At 37.6% G+C, this 17418-nt stretch overlaps 1 protein-coding gene across 4 annotated transcripts in view; it reads left to right on the forward strand.

The window, feature by feature from the left end:
* CTNNAL1 (catenin alpha like 1) overlaps positions 1-17147 on the forward strand; it is a 59709-nt gene extending 42562 nt beyond the window's left edge. For all 4 annotated transcript variants that reach the window (XM_027615724.2, XM_027615726.2, XM_027615723.2 and 1 more), the window contains 9 exons: positions 56-206; positions 5713-5750; positions 8363-8413; positions 8506-8660; positions 12636-12684; positions 15467-15523; positions 15666-15779; positions 16670-16753; positions 16891-17147. In XM_027615724.2, the coding sequence (XP_027471525.1) occupies positions 56-206; positions 5713-5750; positions 8363-8413; positions 8506-8660; positions 12636-12684; positions 15467-15523; positions 15666-15779; positions 16670-16753; positions 16891-16956 (765 nt within the window). In that variant the 3' untranslated portion in view covers positions 16957-17147. The remainder of the gene's footprint in view (positions 1-55; positions 207-5712; positions 5751-8362; positions 8414-8505; positions 8661-12635; positions 12685-15466; positions 15524-15665; positions 15780-16669; positions 16754-16890) is intronic.
* The last annotated feature ends 271 nt before the right edge of the window (positions 17148-17418 follow it).

Consider the following 17418-nt stretch of genomic DNA (forward strand, 5'->3'; position numbering starts at 1 on the left):
GATGTTGAGAGCTAAGATTTTGAAATGGACACCTGTGTATGTTGTATTTCATTAGATAATTTCTGCCGCTGAGACATTGACATTGCATCCATCTAGTAAAATTGCTAAAGAAAACCTAGATGTATTTTGTGAAGCTTGGGAATCCCAAATTGGTGACATGTCAACACTGCTAAGAGAAATCAATGACGTGTTTGAAGGAAGACGAGGTGAGAAACTGTCTGCATATTTAAATATATTATTATTTTAATTAGCTCTGTTAGTTTTTTAATGTCAAACCTCAGTTGCAAAATGAATTATCTTGTTATAACCCAATGGGTTATTTTTATAGTAACATACCTTCCACAGAAAAATTGTGAAAATGTTGCGTGTCCTTCTTTATTGTAGTATGTAAGCAGTACAATTTATTGTACAACAGTGTAGTAGATTTCTTTGAATTAATAATATTCTAGTTTTCCTATTGAAATTTGGTCATGTTATATTTTATCAAAATTGTTTTTTAGTTTTAGTACAAAAGCTCTTCTGTAATACAATTATTCTCTGATTTAATTCTACTAACTTCATAATGAAATGAAGGTGGTTATTTGATTTTTGAATTGCTTTCCTTCCACTTGGATGGAATCTCTTTCTTTGATGACTACATAATCTTGGAAAATTTCCTATGGTGGGTAAGTTCATTGGTATTTCTACAACATGTAGAATAGCACTGCACAATGTATAGGAAGGCATCATTTTTATTCTTTATTTTAATAACAACGGGGACTTTGGTTTATTTTCCATTGTATGGTGTGTCCTCTTATTTATGTTTATGTGTTTTCATGTATTTTATCCTCTTTGAATGGCTTCTGTTAGTGTCACGCATGCTTTTTTATTTTTAAAATAAAATGTCCTTTAAGCCACAATAACATCAAATTACATATTTATTTTTATTGACTTGAACATCTAAACATTTCATATTTTTAAAAATACCTATATAGGATAATTGCTGATTTGCTTTTAAAAATCAGAAAATTAGATAGACTTTGTAAATATAGCATAATTTGTAAAATATAATAAATCTTTACTGTGCTTTTACATTTAAAGATTTCTGTGATAGCTAATCTAAATGGCTTATCACTTCAATGCTTTTATAAAGTATTTATAGACACATGGATTTTTATGTGAGGCAAGTTTCATATATTAAAAGGTAAAGTGATGTTGTTGATTCATATCTGAAGAAGAATGGTCATTTAGCTATAGGACTTGTTTAGGAAATGAAGAAAATGACTTCCCCATCTTTCTCAACACCAGCACCCACTACAGATAGACTAGAGCTGAAACAGGAAAATCCTATACTTATGTTTGGACCACATGGTCTCTGGTTTCTTTTACTTTCAAGCTGGATGTTATGTAAATGGTCTCTTCTTTAGGTTTGGGTAACCTATCCTCAAAAAAAAATCAGGTTACCTTAACTTCTTCAGGGCTGAAAGAAATTCCTCTGTAGATGGGAAACTCTGCTGCCTCAATCAATGGTACATCCATTGTTTAACCAGTAAAGTATCTTGCTGTTCAGAAGGATCCTTATGTGGGGTTAACTGAGATAGAGTTGGTTGATTTCTTGTACTGCCTTTCTTTGTCCTGACTTTTAACATTAAGCTCATAAGAATAGCTTTTTTGACAAAGAAGTCCAACTCTGGGTTAGCCATTATTGACTGGACTGAGTCCAGTGTCACAGTGTTGTTTTTCCTGTTCTGTATGGTTATTATGACAAGCCTGCCTGTTACCTTGCACCTGTCCACTACTTTCCATACAAAGGATGGAGTGTATTCTTCAGATCCTGATTTCTTTCTGCTACTGTTATAACTCATTTTACAGCTATTATTGAAAACCCTTTGCTGTATTCTATCTACCTTTGTTCTGCTCTGAATATCTTGACTCTCATTACTAGAAGAATTATTGGATATGTTTGCAAGTATCGTTTAACCAATCAATTGAAGCAAATAACATGGTAAGCAATGAGAAAGGGACTCAGGGCTAGGTCATTGTCCCCCTTATCCTGGGACACACAAATTTCACGATAGGGCCTCCTGAGGTTGTTTTAAGAACTCAGAAATCAATACTTGTCTTCCTGCCTTTATTTCTGCCTTCTTACCCAACCCTCTTGGGAAGCCATGGTCTTCATATTAGAAAGGACCAGATCAGAAAGACTCCACTTTCCCTTAGTGATGAATTTGTAATCATAGCATTTAGAATTTGAGATTATTTTAGATAACTAAATGTTAAAAGAAGCCTTCTCTCATAGCTTGTAGACTGTTTCTCCTTTAAAGAGGCTGAATTTCTCTTGTTCTGTTTGAACCATCTTAGAATTAATATGACTAGGCTTCAGGTTATAGGGATGTACCTAATGGTCCTGTTCCATAGCTCTGCGCCTGTTTTATCACTTGGCAGATTGGATGTGTAAGGTGCTGTTCACTGAAATGGGATGCACAGAAGGAGGAACATGCTTGTGGATGAATATGAGCTTATCTGGGGGACATGTGGTTCAAAACAAGGGAGTGACCCATCCAGACAAGAGATAATGAGATGATGATAGTAGAAATGGAGATAAGAAAACTGATGTAAGAAGAATTTTACAGGTCATATTGGTAGGATTTGCTGATTAATTGAATGTAGAGGTAAGGGAGAGTTTGAGGATGACAACTGGGTTTGGATTAGAATACCCCAGTCCTACTTCTGTGGTTAGCTAATTGCCTATCCTTCAGTAGTTGGCGATTCATTTTCAGTGGGTCTGGGGACATGATCTTTCTGATAATGCGATAATAGAGCTCCTTCCGGAATCAAAAAAGCTAATTGTGGGACCTTCTAATAGGGAATTACATAGCACATCTTTAGTGAAATAGTGAGGCTTTTCTGTCCTTGGGAAATTAGCTTTAGTTTGTAGAGATACAGAAGAGCTCTGGATAGTGAAAATGAGAGCAGCATTTCTCAGTTAGGTTTTCATAAGCGATCATTTCGGTACTCCCATCAGATGAGAGGGGCTCTTGAGTTTAACCCTGAACTTAGTTTATCTGGAGGTGTAAGGTGAGAAGTAAAAATGGTGCCGTTGTGGTGTTGATTTAGGGAATATTAAACAAAGGATTTGGGGAGTATTAAACTTACGATACCCCTGTGAAAACAGTGCTTTGAAAAACAGGTTTATAATTCAAATATTGACTACGTTTTCCCCATAAATATTCCTGTTTTTCCAGTTACTTCTAATGTTTATAACATGTATTCATCAGAGATAGAAATTGTTAATGCCACTTCTTTAATTTGATACAAGAGCTAACTGTAACTGAGTCAATATATTTGCTCTGCTTAGAATCAATGTCAATAATTAGGCTTGTATGGAAAAAAAACAGCTATAAATTTAATTATAAAATGATTCAGATTAATGATTTTTGGTATCTTTATCAACTTTTTTATTTTTATGATTACCAACTAAACTTGACTTATGTTGGAATTGGGGGAAAGAGGGATAACCTTACCTGCACAGCATTTGGGGAAAAGCTATCTTGAAGAAAGATCAGTTTTGCAGTTATCCTCAAATATTCAGATCATTCTGAGTCCAACTAAGTGATGGGAATATGGAGCAAAACAAAGTGTCTGTGAGACAGCCTCAGGGACTGGAAGTGCCAGTGATTAATTGGTGATGGTAATGCTAGAAAACCAGATTATAGAAAGGCTCCTTTTTTAATTTCATTTATTTCTCCCTGCCTTCTGGTTTCTTTAACTCAGTTGTTTCTCGGAGAAATAAGGGATACTAAGATAGGTGGCTTTCTTTTTTTTTCTCTTGTAGAGAAAATGTGAACATGTCAGGGTCATAGGCTCTATGGAGGATCACAAGGGTAGATAATACAAGATTGCTCACGCCTAAGCTAGTTATGCTTAAGTAATGATTATGCTCGTTTCTGCAGCTTATTAAGACCACTTTTTAGGGCTATTATAGACAGGATTTGGACTTTGAGTTAAGATAAATGGTGAATTTTGAGGTTCTAAATGACTTAAAGTCTTCTATTAATCTTTCACAGCTAAATCAGGCACTTTTTATATCAGCGCTAAGAGACAAGGCATGGAAATAATGTCTTTTAAGTTTTATTTTTCTCTCACAATTCTGAGAACAGAAAATCATTAATAAAATTCCCTTACTATTCCGACATTACAAAGAAATGATTTGAACCGTAAAGCTATTCCTGAGTACCAATGGCTTAACCCATAGTGACAGTTCATTTTCTAGATCAGCACTGTCCAACAGAAATATAAGGTGAGCCACATATGTACTTTAAAGTTTTCTAGGAGGCACAAGAAAAATTTAAAAAGAAACAGGTGAAATTCATTTCAGTGTTTTCTACTTAACCCAGTGTATCCAAGATAATTGTTTCCGTTTATAATCAATACTTAAAAATGATTAATGAGGTCTCTTACATTTTTCCCCCTTTATATTAAATCTTCAAAATCCAATATGTATTTTATACTTACAACACATCTCAATTCAGACCGGTCATGTTTCTGTTGCTCAATAGTCATGCATGGCTGGTGGATTCCATATTCAACAGCACAGTTCTAGATGAAAATTTAAATATGTTATGAATAGGCTCACCCTGTTCATGTAACAGTCATTCTATAAGAAAGTGTATGATTTAGTGCTCTTATACTGTATTTACTTTCACTAGGTGAAACTGTATGAAATTGCTATTTTTGTATTTCAGAGTGGCTGAGTATCAGCAATTTCATATGGTTCTACCTAATATATTACAGCTGAACAAACTCCCATTCCTTAAAGTCAGGAAGGAATTACTGTTCAATCTTATTGTAAATTCTTTCCCCTGTGAACACACTAGGCTTTGAAAACAATCTACCATCCATTGTAACCTAACTTTTGTTTTTAAAGATTTTATTTATTTATTTGTTTGAGAGAGCGAGAATGAGAGAGAGACAGCACATGAGAGGGGGGAGGGTCAGAGGGAGAAGCTGACTCCCCGCTGAGCAGGGAGCCCGATGCGGGATTCCATCCCGGGACTCCAGGATCATGACCTGAGCCGAAGGCAGTCACTTAACCAACTGAGCCACCCAGGCGTCCCTGTAACCTGACTTTATACATGATCTAGAAGTTTGAAATAGGAAAGCACAGGGGTGAAGTGGGTATCACATGTCTCCTTCCTTTCCTCAGTTTACTGTGCTTCCTGCGTGTGTTAATTCACAGCCAAGAGACTGTATTTAGTTTACTTCCTCTTCCTATCTTGTACACTGGAGTTGCTCTGTTTGACTGGAAGAATACTTTAAGAACTTAGGTGTAAATGATTTGGTTTGATAGTCACAGAAAAGGAAGCAAGCCCTGATAACTGGTACTGATAAAAGAAGAATCTGGTTTCATTGGAGGCAGGCCGCTGTGAAAGATTTCACTATGAAGGAAGCTTGTTGTAAATATAAGTAAATAGCACTGAGATATTTTGCCTTTCTGCCATTACATTGGGGGAGGGAGAGATTGTCCAACCAGGTACCTTAGAGATACAACTGTTGACAGCCTTCATGTTCACCAGATTACAATTTTGTTTCTGAAACACATGTAATTAATAGACTAAATTATCAAAATGAATGTACTACCATTCCTGTTTAATCATATTAAAAAAATTAAATGTGAATAATAGAAAATACGCTAATAGAAAATTTGTTTTAAGTTATATGTGTTATTTGTAGGAGAGAAGTATGGCTACCTGTCACTTCCAAAGCCAATGGTAAGTAGAAGAGTTTTGTACATTTTTTAAAAATTTTTTTATTGTTATGTTAATCACCATACAATACATCATTAGTTCTTGATGTAATGTTCCATGATTCATTGTTTGTCCATAACACCCAGTGCTCCACGCAGAACGTGCCCTCTTTAATACCCATCACCAGGCTAACCCATCCCCCCACCCCCCCTCCCCTCTAGAACCCTCAGTTTGTTTTTCAGAGTCCATCGTCTCTCATGGTTCCTCTCCCCCTCTGACTTACTCCCCTTCATTCTTCCCCTCCTGCTATCTTCTTCTTTTTCTTTTTTTTTTCTTAACATATCTTGCATTATTTGTTTCAGAAGTACAGATCTATGATTCAGCAGTCTTGCACAATTCACAGAGCTCACCACAGCATACACCCTCCCCAAAGTCTACCACCCAGCCACCCCATCCCTCCCACCCCCCACCACTCAGCAACACTCAGTTTGTTTCCTGAGATTAAGAATTCCTCATATCAGTGAGGTCATATGATACATGTCTTTCTCTGATTGACTTATTTCACTCAGCATAACACCCTCCAGTCCCATCCACGTCGTTGCAAATGGCAAGATCTCATTCCTTTTGATGGCTGCATAATATTCCATTGTGTATATATACCACATCTTCTTTATCCATTCATCTGTCGATGGACATCTTGGCTCTTTCAACAGTTTGGCTATTGTGGACATTGCTGCTATAAACATCGGGGTGCACGTACCCTAGTTTTGTACATTTTGGAATGTTTTATTCAGAACCCAAATGGTAAATTTGAAACTGAAACTGATGCATCTGACTGCAGTCCAAAATAATGTCCCACTAGGTGGCCGGCTTGGTGACATGTATGAAGATGGTTTCTGCACCTTGTCAGGCAGCTCCCTTTCAGTCTTCAGTAAACACTAATAATAATCATTTGTAAAAGTAAAAGTAAAAATAATGAAAACACAACTTAATTAAAAAAAATAAGATAGGCCGTAAAATTCTAAATAAAATAAACCCTCAAAACCTTGAGGCTGTGTCTTAAATGCTTTATCGTCTACCAGACGAAGGAGGAAGATACAGGTGATGTGACTCTTACAAGGAGGAGCCAGAGAGAACACAGATCATCTGCATTTTCCAGTGAACATAAGGGGCAGCTCGTATTTGTACATGTGTGCGGCTTTATAGTTTCCCCACATTCATTTCTGTCCTATTTCTTCTATAGTGAGCAGCATTAGAAAATCTCAAAAGGGTTATGTTAAATGAGTAAATATAAACTGTGAGACAGAGGAACAAGGAAAAGTTGAGGCTCTTCTGTTCTGCAGTGAAACTGGTGACGGAAGAACTGGTCAGAAGTATCAAGTTGTGGTGATAATAAGGGAAACCAAAAACAAGGGGATTACACATATGCCTCAAAGCTATTGATGATGACCTGTTTCTTAAGCAAAGGGAGCTGGGTATTTTGTTTTATTATGTTATAATTTATACTTTGTGTACATCTACTCAATGTGTGTGTGTGTGTGTGTGTGTGTGTGTGTTTAGTGTTTGAGTAAATGTTAAAACAAAAAAAGGCTATCAGCGTCTCCTACCCCTTTATGTACAGTAGCCCTGGCCATTCTGGAACTCCTGCCCCAATTAGGGGAGCTCCCACCAGACCTCAGATTGGGGGGGAATGGCCAACCTGGGCTGCCATCTCCTGAGAGCTTCTGCATATATTTTTCAAAGAAACATTGCTATTGGTAGTGGTTTCTATTCTTTTTTTTTTTAAGATATTATTTATTTATTTGACACAGAGAAAGCACACAAGCAGGGGGAGAGGCAGAGGGAGAGAGAAGCAGGATCCCCGCTGAGCAGGGAGCTGGATGCAGGGCTTGATCCCAGGACCCCGAGATCATGACCTGAGCTGAAGGCAGCTGCTTAACCCACCCAGGCGCCCCTCTATTAAGTAGGAGTCTGTGGACTAGCTTGCCAACCTAACTAACTATAATGTTTTCGCCTGTCCTTGGGGAACTATAGTCTGAGTTCCATAGAGCTTACACAGAAACAAACTTGCTGTTTCAAAAATAGGGGCCCATCAAAAATGTTGATTCAAATATGAAGTGCTATATTCTAAGTATAATCTCCTATACAGCCTGTGTAGAGGATTAGGAACTGAGATGTCAATGACACTAGGGTGCTGAAATTTTGCCTTCAAAGGGCAAACTGGTTAAAGGAATTGAACTCCAGAGTCATAACATTAGGAACATGTGGAAAACTACATATAGTGGCTAATTTTATGACATCATTTCATAAAAATAACTCAACAGAGGGGCCACAAATGTTTGGAGGTTTAATAACTGGACTCTGAGAAGACTGCAGGAGTCTTTAAATCCTTCTGGGACATGATCTGCTTTCCCTGGTCCTGGGTTTCTGACTACTTACCTATTCAAAGCTGAACTTACATGCTAGAAGAGTATTTGCAAATAATTGTTTCAACTTAATTTAATATAGTTTAAGTATGTTCTGAAAGTGTTTAAGGTAAAATTTTATTATAAGTAATTTGTCTTCTATTACTATTGTATTTCCTCACAATTAGCTGTACTGCTTTTTAAGATGTCTTAATCTTTTTATTGTCATAGAAGAATAACGCAAACCTGAAATCATTAAAGCCAGACAAGCCTGACTCTGAGGTAAGACCTTTTTCTTTTAACAGTCTTACTTCTAATCTTCCTTTTACATCAATAATGACAATATTGTGGTGATTAAAATGTGTATTTTATAGGAGCAAGCCAAGATAGCAAAGCTTGGACTTAAGCTGGGTTTGCTTACCTCCGATGTCAACTGTGAGATCAAGAAATGGGAGGATCAGGAAAATGAGATTGTTCGAAATGGGCGCAACATGTCCAGTATGGCCTATTCTCTGTATTTATTTACTAGGTAAATGTAGTTACACTTGATCCTTTTAAATCAGTTTAATAATATTTGGTGTAAGGAAAAACTCGTGTTAAATCATTGATAGGTTAAAGTCAATTTCAAATATTTGGTAAAAAAGACTAAGTTCTTACGATAATTAAGTGAATACAACAAGAAGACATTTAATTAGGATTTAGATTTAAAAGATAACCCCTCCAGGTTTGTGTACTGTTCTTTTCATAATTTTTTTTTTAAGATTTTATTCATTTATTTGACAGAGGCACAGCGAGAGAGGGAACACAAGCAGGGGGAGTGGGAGAGGGAGAAGCAGGCTTCCCATGAATCAGGGAGCCCGATGCGCGACTCGATCCCAGGACCCTGGGATCATGACCTGAGCCAAAGGCAGACGCTTAACGACTGAGCCACCCAGTCGTTAGAATTTTGCATCCTGATTTTTGTCATTCAATATATCATTCTCTCTCCTAGCCAGCATCAGTAAGTTTAGAAAACATGTCTTTTAAACTCTTTATGCAAGTGACTGATGATTGATTAGATAATACAGATCAAAGAATAGAACCATGAGGACTACCACCTCAATAGGGTGCCACATCTCCATGAATCAGTGTTCATTATATAGCAGAGAATTTCCCTGACTTTACTATTGCATGACCTACATTCTTTGTCCTGTCTGCATAACAAGACTCTTGATCAAATGCCTCATTGAAGTCCATGTTGATCACATTCCACAATCTTCTGTTAAAATAATCTATACATATGATATAGTAATTCCATGTTGTAAACATTTATCTGTTATCTGCTCAATAATCCGTTCTAGAATTTTCTCAAGGAATGACTTCAAACTTTTCACTAATTTTCTGAAATCTATCTTTTTTATTTTGGGAAACCTAGAAAATATTTGATATCTCTAATGCTATGGCTCTTCTACTTATTTTGATTTTGAAAATATCAGCAGTGGTTCACACCCACAAGTTGTTTTAGTATTCTGGAATGTAATCTATTTCATCTGGAGTCTTTTTTTTTTTCATTTTTTAAAAAAGATTTCTTTACTTTTAGCGAGAGAGAGAGAGAGAAAGCATGCACTTGTGAGCCGGGGGGCGGGGGGAGGGGTGGGCAGAGTGAGAGGGAGAGAATCTCCAGCAGACTCCCGTCTGAGAGCAGAGCCTGACCTGGTGCTCAATCTCGTCACGACCTGAGATGAAACCAAGAGTCAGTCACTCGACTGAACCACCCAGACACCCCTCATCTGGAGTCTTAAGCTCAATTAAAGTAGTTAGGATCTCCACAGCTATGTGGGCATTGGGATTCAATAAATAGCACCCTTTTTCCTACCCAATTTCTGAACAAAATGAAAAAATAAGCAAAAGAATAGGCAGGTAGGGGCCATAACCTTTATATTGATAAAGCTATTATTGGATAATGTAGTTTATATCCCCTAACAAGTAGGTTTTTAAAAACGATCTCTAGAATTCAGAAAATTCAGAAATCTTACTCTACAGGGATAGAATGTATCTCTTAAAATAACTGACAGAGCAGGTATCTCCCAAAAGCAGCTTTACTTCCAAGAGAAAAGGAGAAAGGAGAGGCCTACCACATCCCATTTATTTTTGCAAAGTCACCAAAAAGACTGAAAAGCTAAATAAATGCCCATACCTTTCTATGGGAGGGAATAAGGGGGAGAGCCGAGAGAAGTGAGGGGGGTTATGCTAGTGAAGATGCCTGTGTATGGAAGGAAGATCAGGAGTGAGGAAGGAGCATTCATTTCCCTCTTGATGAAGTCCTCTACCTTTTCAAGATAGAGAATTCTGGAGGGTGCAGAAGTGATAGGAGCTGAGTGACTTGGCCTCTGTTTAGCAGCCATCTGTTAATGCTTTACCATACTTTCCAGCATGCGTGACCTTTCCTCTTCGGTGGTTTCCTTCCTTTGTGCTTAGTCATTTTTCTTTGCAAGCTTCTCCTGGGATTGAGTCTTCCTAACACAGTTTTGACCTTTTTTTCTTAGGTCCTGTCTTTTTAAAATCTGATGAGTCACATTTGCAGAAGAAAGTAAAATGGAACTCCTTCGTTCACGCACACCAAATGTGCACAGATTAGCTGGAATAACAAAGATCTTGACCTTTGGCTGCAATCATGCTAGTTATCTTCTGGGGATAAAAATCAGCAGATCTTTAAACAAAAATTTGTTTTTCACCGATGAAAACTGGAGGAATATCATTATCACTAAGTAAATGTAGTTTGATATAGAAAATCTTCCTAAACAGAGGATTCCTCAAGTAGAATTTTTTGTTTACATTTTTAACTGCCTCTTTTATTTCTTGTTTCTTGTTTCAGAATATTCCAGGGTGATGTGGTCAGCATTTTTTGTTTCAGAGTCAGGATAGTGGATTCTGGTAAGGGATGACATGCATTCCATGGAGACTAGGAAGCATGAGGGGCTGCATTATGAGGGGTAGGAATAACTAAAGCTCTGTGGAATGGGACTTGTTAGGAGATGTAGTTATTAGACAGGAATGCTCAGTTCAGGGAAGAAAATGGATTTTCTGTAATGGGTAACACCTTGTGCCATTTTGACACATCTTGATATATCTGTGGTAAAATCTCAAGCTGGCTTTGTTTTCTACCCACACTGTCAGCTTATGTTTTTCCCCAACATTTTTTTCTGTTTTCCCTTAATACCTGTGGTTTACCAGCCTCATCTAGTTGCTTCTTTTTTTAAAATATTTTTTAAGGATTTATTTATTTGAGAGAGAATGTGTGTGAGTAAGGGGAAGGGCAGAAGGAGAGAATCTCAAGCAGATTCCCTGCTCAGTGGGGAGCCCAGTGTGGGGCTTAATCCCATGACCCATGAGAACATGACCTGAGCCAAAACCAAGAGTCGGGCGTTTGACTGACTGGGCCACCCAGGCGCCCCTTTTTTCTGAGACGCATCTGTTAGCCTTCACAGTATCCAGTTTTACAGTTTTCCCGGGCAATTTTATAGCTTTTCCTCAGGCTGCTGTTTAAGGTTGTCTTAACAATTTATACAATTTCTTAGTAATTTATAGGTGATAATTCATATTTCTTGATAATTTTAAAGATTTTTAAGTACTCTCTACACCCAATAAGGGGCTCAAACTTATAACCCCAAGATCAGGAGTTACATGCTGTACCAACTGAGCCAGCCAGGCATTCCTATTTCTTGATAATTTATATATTTAAGATTTACTAGTGCATTTTGACTTAAAAAAATTTCAAAATCCAGAGCCTTATAGGTCTTTAAGTGGTTTCTGTTTCATAATTTTATTTGATGATCACAGCGGTTTATCAGAGAACAGGAATAATTTGTTCACATGTCACAGATGTTGAGGGCAGAACTGGTTGTTATTAGATTTCTTCTATTCATGCCTAGTCTACTGCTCTTCATAATGCATTCTGTTCTCTTTGCTGTGGTTTGCTTTTTGTTTGTAGAGGTCTTGGTTCTTCTTGATAGTTTTCAATCTGATGTTCCCTAATCTGCTGATGAGAGTGGTAGCACAAATTATGACTATCTTATATACCCAGCGCTGAAACTTAAATGACATTCCTTGTCAAAATTTTAGAATTAAAAATGAGAATTTTTTGAGTTTTGGTCTGATCCTCTTAACATTATGTAACAAAGGCCTTTGGTTAAGACATATTGTCAGATCTCGTGTATTTAATTTATGAGGCAAAATGAAAAAGATTAAAAAGGAAAAATAAAACTTAAATATTACTTGTCGGTTTTAAATTTCTTTACATTATAAAATTAACATATATAATGTTCACTGAAAAATTTTAAAATGCCCTAAGAATAGTTAAAGTTATTCAAGAATAAAGTTACAATATTATTAGTCTATTCAATATTACTCTTCAAAAATTTGGGATCTATTAATATACAAAATGCTCTAGAAGTTTTATGTTATGAAACCAATTTTCAGACAATAACTTTTTCTTAGATCTCCTTGATAATTCATTTTATTTCAGAGGAGAGGGGCCACTGAAAACTTCCCAGGATTTAATTCATCAACTAGAGGTATGTTTTATTTCCATTTTATGCTACTAATTTAATTCTGGGCTAAAAGTGGGTAATAACAGATTTTCTAAATGATTTACCATATCATGTTTGTATGCTTACCTATGCACACACATGTATAGAGAAAAGTGGAAAAGCAGATGGCTTGCAGTAGCATTTTGTGGAACTTTTTTTTTGATATCTTGTGTAAAATTCAAATATTATAAGGATAAAGCAGAGTGGGCTTTGTTGACGGTCAATATGTGCAATAAGTTACAGGTTTCCAAGTAGGTGGAAATATCCTGTAGCAAGTGCATATCCTGGATACCTTCCTGAATGCTAGGAAGGCTTTTTGGCCTCTTCATTATTGGATTGGATGAATGATACTGAGTAAGTGAGGACAACACATGAGAAAGCATCTGTCATAGGCTTGAGGCAGAGGGGTACTTGGTATAGTTTCCTTCTTTCCTTCCATATTCCTGCTGATTTAAGGCATTCAGGGAGGGACAGACATGCTCACCCCCACCCCTGGGCCCCAGTGTGTCTAATGGAACTCCACGTAGGCCCATCTTGAATTCTTCTCCCTCAGAGGCCTTAGATTGGCAAGTGGGTTGCAAGAATACTTGCCCTAACTCTCACGGTAGTTTGTTTGCTTTTCTAGAACCAAGGGCATTCTTACATTTGAAATGGGTAATTTCTATCACTTTCTAACCTTTAATAGTTTCCTTTGGCATTCCCATGTGCTGCCACCTGAGCCTCTTCAGGAAAGGGATTTTAGCTCGGGAGGATGATTATCATCAGAGTCAGAAGACTTCTAGAAAATACTTCTTTTGTATTTTCTTATAAAGTTGACTGTAAATGAGTGATTTCCCTTAAAACAGTTGGAATAAATTCTGGATTCACTCTGTTCCATTTGGCTCATATCCATTTGAAATCATACCACACCACAGGGGGTATTTCACTGCAAAAGATTCACTGGTCACCTTCCTCCTGTGTGAGCTTATTCATTAAACCGGTGTCTACTGAATTATCTACTGATGAACATGAAGCGCTCATCAAGTATTTATTGAGCTTCTACTGTATGTCAGATCCTGGTGGGGAGAGCTCTGTGGAGAAAAGAGAACAGAACAAAGCCAGTGCTGACCTGGAGCTTACATTCTAGTGGGAGGAGGTAGGTAGGAGAAGGTTAAGTATGCAGTGCCTATATATATAAGCATTTAGAGATAAAATCATGAAAGATAAAGAGAGAAAGGTGATAGAAGGGTGGCAAGAAAAGACCTCTCTAAGGGGGTAACATTTGAGTAGAGATATTAATGAATGAGAGAGTGAGCTGGATGGAAATCTGGGGGTAGAATATTTTAGGCAAACAGAGCAAGTGCAAAGGCCCTGAGATGTTGAGGTAGGCTGGAGGGGTCTGAAGAAAAATAAAGAGGCAAATGTGGATGGAACAGAGTGAACCAGAAGGAAAGTGGTAAGGTATGACATCTCCATAGCCCTGGGAAGAACTTTGACTTTTTTTTCAGGTATGAGGGAAAACCCATTGAGGGTTTGGAATAGCAGTGGCAGGATCGGACTTAGGTTTTAAAAGGTTTTTGGCTTGATCACCAGGGTAAATCGTAGTGCCATTTACTGGGCTAGGGAACACTGAGGGAGCAAACCAGATTTAGAGGGTGGAAATCAAGCATTTTGTTTTGCTCAAGTAGTATGTAAAAGACTGGTGTCAGGATTGTTCAAGAATGGAGAGAGAGACTGGGGAGTCATCAGCTTTTAGGTGGTTGTAAAACCATGATAGTCCAGGAGATAGACATGGATCTTGCCCCCATGGGGTTTGCAGGCCAGAAGGGACGAGATGTAAACAGAAAGTGGTAATGTAGGATGATGAAGAACGTATGGGTAAATGAGTCATTCTGGTTGGTTAGAATCTATGTGTAAAACTCATCGGTCTCCCTTTTAAAGGGTAAGGAAGGGAGCAAAGGATTATTTGACCTTGAGATCAGTTCTTCCAATGATAGCAAGGTGTTGGATAGAGTGTTAAGGTTAACACTGCATTGCCTCCTTCTTCATGTTCTTTATCTAATTCATTACCAAGCACTTTAGTTTTCTTCACAAACCACCCTCATATTTGCCATTCTCTTCTTTTTTACGGCTGCCATCTAAAGCTAAGACTCCTACCCTTTATTCCCCTGGTGTCTCTTACTCTGAAACATTCTGTTACTATTTTAAAATAAGCATCCTAAATATTCCTATCTTATCTGTCCAGCCTTATTTTTCCACTGTTCTTTGCCATCATCCTGTTCTCTTCACTAAATTGTAAAATGCATGGTGAATACTCAAGAACCAATCTAAATTGGTCCTCTCAAATGGCTGATTAAGGAATGTGTATGGGTGACAAATTTTAGTGGAAGCAGGAAAGTCCTAACCCTTTGACCTCATGTTCCACAATTCATCACCCTTTATAGTTGGGGTATTATAAGGTGAGCTCCAGATCCTTTCAGAAGCCCAGACATAATTTGTATGATTAAGTATCATAGGTCTTTATGACCCTCCAGAGTAATTGGAGGTGTCCAGGTGTAGAGGAATCTTTCCAGAGATTGATTCTGCATCAGGCCTGAGAAATCTCCTTCTGAATACTGCTAAACATTTGTGTTTCCTGGGTGGGAGAAAAGCTTCAGGAGTTCCACGACAGACCTTTTATCTTTAGGTTTACTTTTAAAATTCAATATGACAATTAGCCATGAGTATATTTCTTATGAACTATCTGTAAGATATATATCTAAGTAGTGATACTTTTCTTTTCCACTAGGTTTTTGCTGAAGAGGGCTTAAAGCTTGCTTCAAGTGTACAAGTTTTCTTAAAACAGGTAATGCAAGTCCGCCTGCTTGGTCTTGATGGTGATGTCACAAATACCCACTTGGGGGATATATTATTAAGGTGTAAGGGTATCTAAGGTTTAAAAGATGGTGTTTGTTGGAGTTGTTATAACTTCCTAAATTATATTTCAGCTGAAAGATGATGACAAGCTTATGCTTCTCCTGGAAATAAACAAGCTGATTCCTTTATGCCACCAGCTCCAAACAGTAACTAAGACACCTTTGCAAAATCAAGTGTTTCTAAAGGTAAAAGGAAGAGTGCGTTACTCGGGAGACACTTGAGAAACTTTTACACTTACCAGGCGTGCTTCTAGCCTGTTTTTCTTCAGAGTGTTATCATCCACAGACGGGCAATTTACTTCCATTTTTCATGCCTCGATTGCAAGAATCATTTATCATCTGTAGTTGTAACTGACCCCAGGGAGCAGTAGGTTCACCAAATCAATCAGCTTTTTTTTTTCTTTTTTTTTTTTCTTAAAGATTTTATTTATTTATTTGACAGAGAGAGAGACAGCGAGAGCAGGAACACAAGCAGGGGTAGTGGGAGAGGGAGAAGCAGGCTTCGTGTGGAGTGGAGCCCATGCAGGGCTCGATCCCAGGACCTCGGGATCATGACCTGAGCTGAAGGCAGACGCTTAATGACTGAGCCACCCAGGCGCTCCATAAATCAGCTTTTTGGACATGATCAATTCCACCACACTGAGCAGCTACCCTTAAATCCTGAGGTCATCACATGTCTAACTAGGGCACAAATCCCTCAGAGTAGGGGCTCCCGTTGTTTGTCTTAGGGAATTTAGCTTATGCCCACAAAGCAGAGTGCCAGAAGTTGCAAAGTAGGGGGTTCACTGCCGCACTTTGGAGTGTTTTAAGAAGTGCCTAAACAGCTCAAAATAGAACAGGTTGATTTTCCATCCATTCTTCCTGGGGTTCCGTGAAGTGGGCAGGAGATCTGGGCAGCAGGCCCTGCACTTGTGTTCTGAGGCCTCAAGTCTGCTCATGTGCCCTAATCCATATGCCTTTTGAGACCTTTAAATTTCTACAATGAAGAAATTTTATCAGGTTAAAATGTAATTAATAATACAGTCTTTTGAAGTACCTTTTGTAGAATTTTATTTGCTTGCTTTCTGTCATTATAGGTTGATAAGTGTATTACAAAGACAAGATCCATGATGGCTATTTTGGTCCAACTTCTCTCACTTTGTTATAAACTGCTAAAGAAGGTAAGATAGGTTTTCTGTCTGAAAATCACATTTTAAAAACTAGTTTCCAGAAAAATGCAAAAGAAATAGTTACTATTTAATTTTGCAATTTTTATTTTGAAAGTAAAGTAGAAACTAATTGTCTTAACTCTTTCCAGCTTCAGATGGAAAATAACAGATGGGTCTCAGTTACAAATAAAGACTCCGTGGATGGTAAAACTTGAGAAGCTTTTGGGGTCAGATCTCTCGAACAGCATGCGGCAAAGCTGATATTTTTAGAAAGCAAATGATCCTTTATATTTTCAGAAATTCAAGTTTTATAAAAAAAGTTATGAAATCTTGCTTTATTTTCTGATCATGAAACTGATTGTGATGCTTTTTAACAGCTAATAAATGCCACAGTAGTTGCTACATTCCTAATTGCAGTGTGAATTTACAATGGGACATTGCCACTAATAATGTTGTTGAAAGTCAAACCAAATATCCCAACTGTCTTAATGACAGTTTAATCCAAAGAAGCTATTTTGAATATGTGCTCACCTTTGGCATAAAATACCTTAATTTCCTTTTCTGTTTTTAAGCTTATCATCTAGAACACTAATTTTCAGCAGGAAATATATAGTTGTCTGGGTGAACACAGGGGTTTCCTTAAAGCTGTGGCCTTTTCTTCAGTCCCTCTGTCCACA

Source organism: Zalophus californianus, chromosome 13 (genome assembly GCF_009762305.2).
Source record: "Zalophus californianus isolate mZalCal1 chromosome 13, mZalCal1.pri.v2, whole genome shotgun sequence".
In the NCBI taxonomy this organism is placed as follows: Eukaryota; Metazoa; Chordata; class Mammalia; order Carnivora; family Otariidae; genus Zalophus; species Zalophus californianus.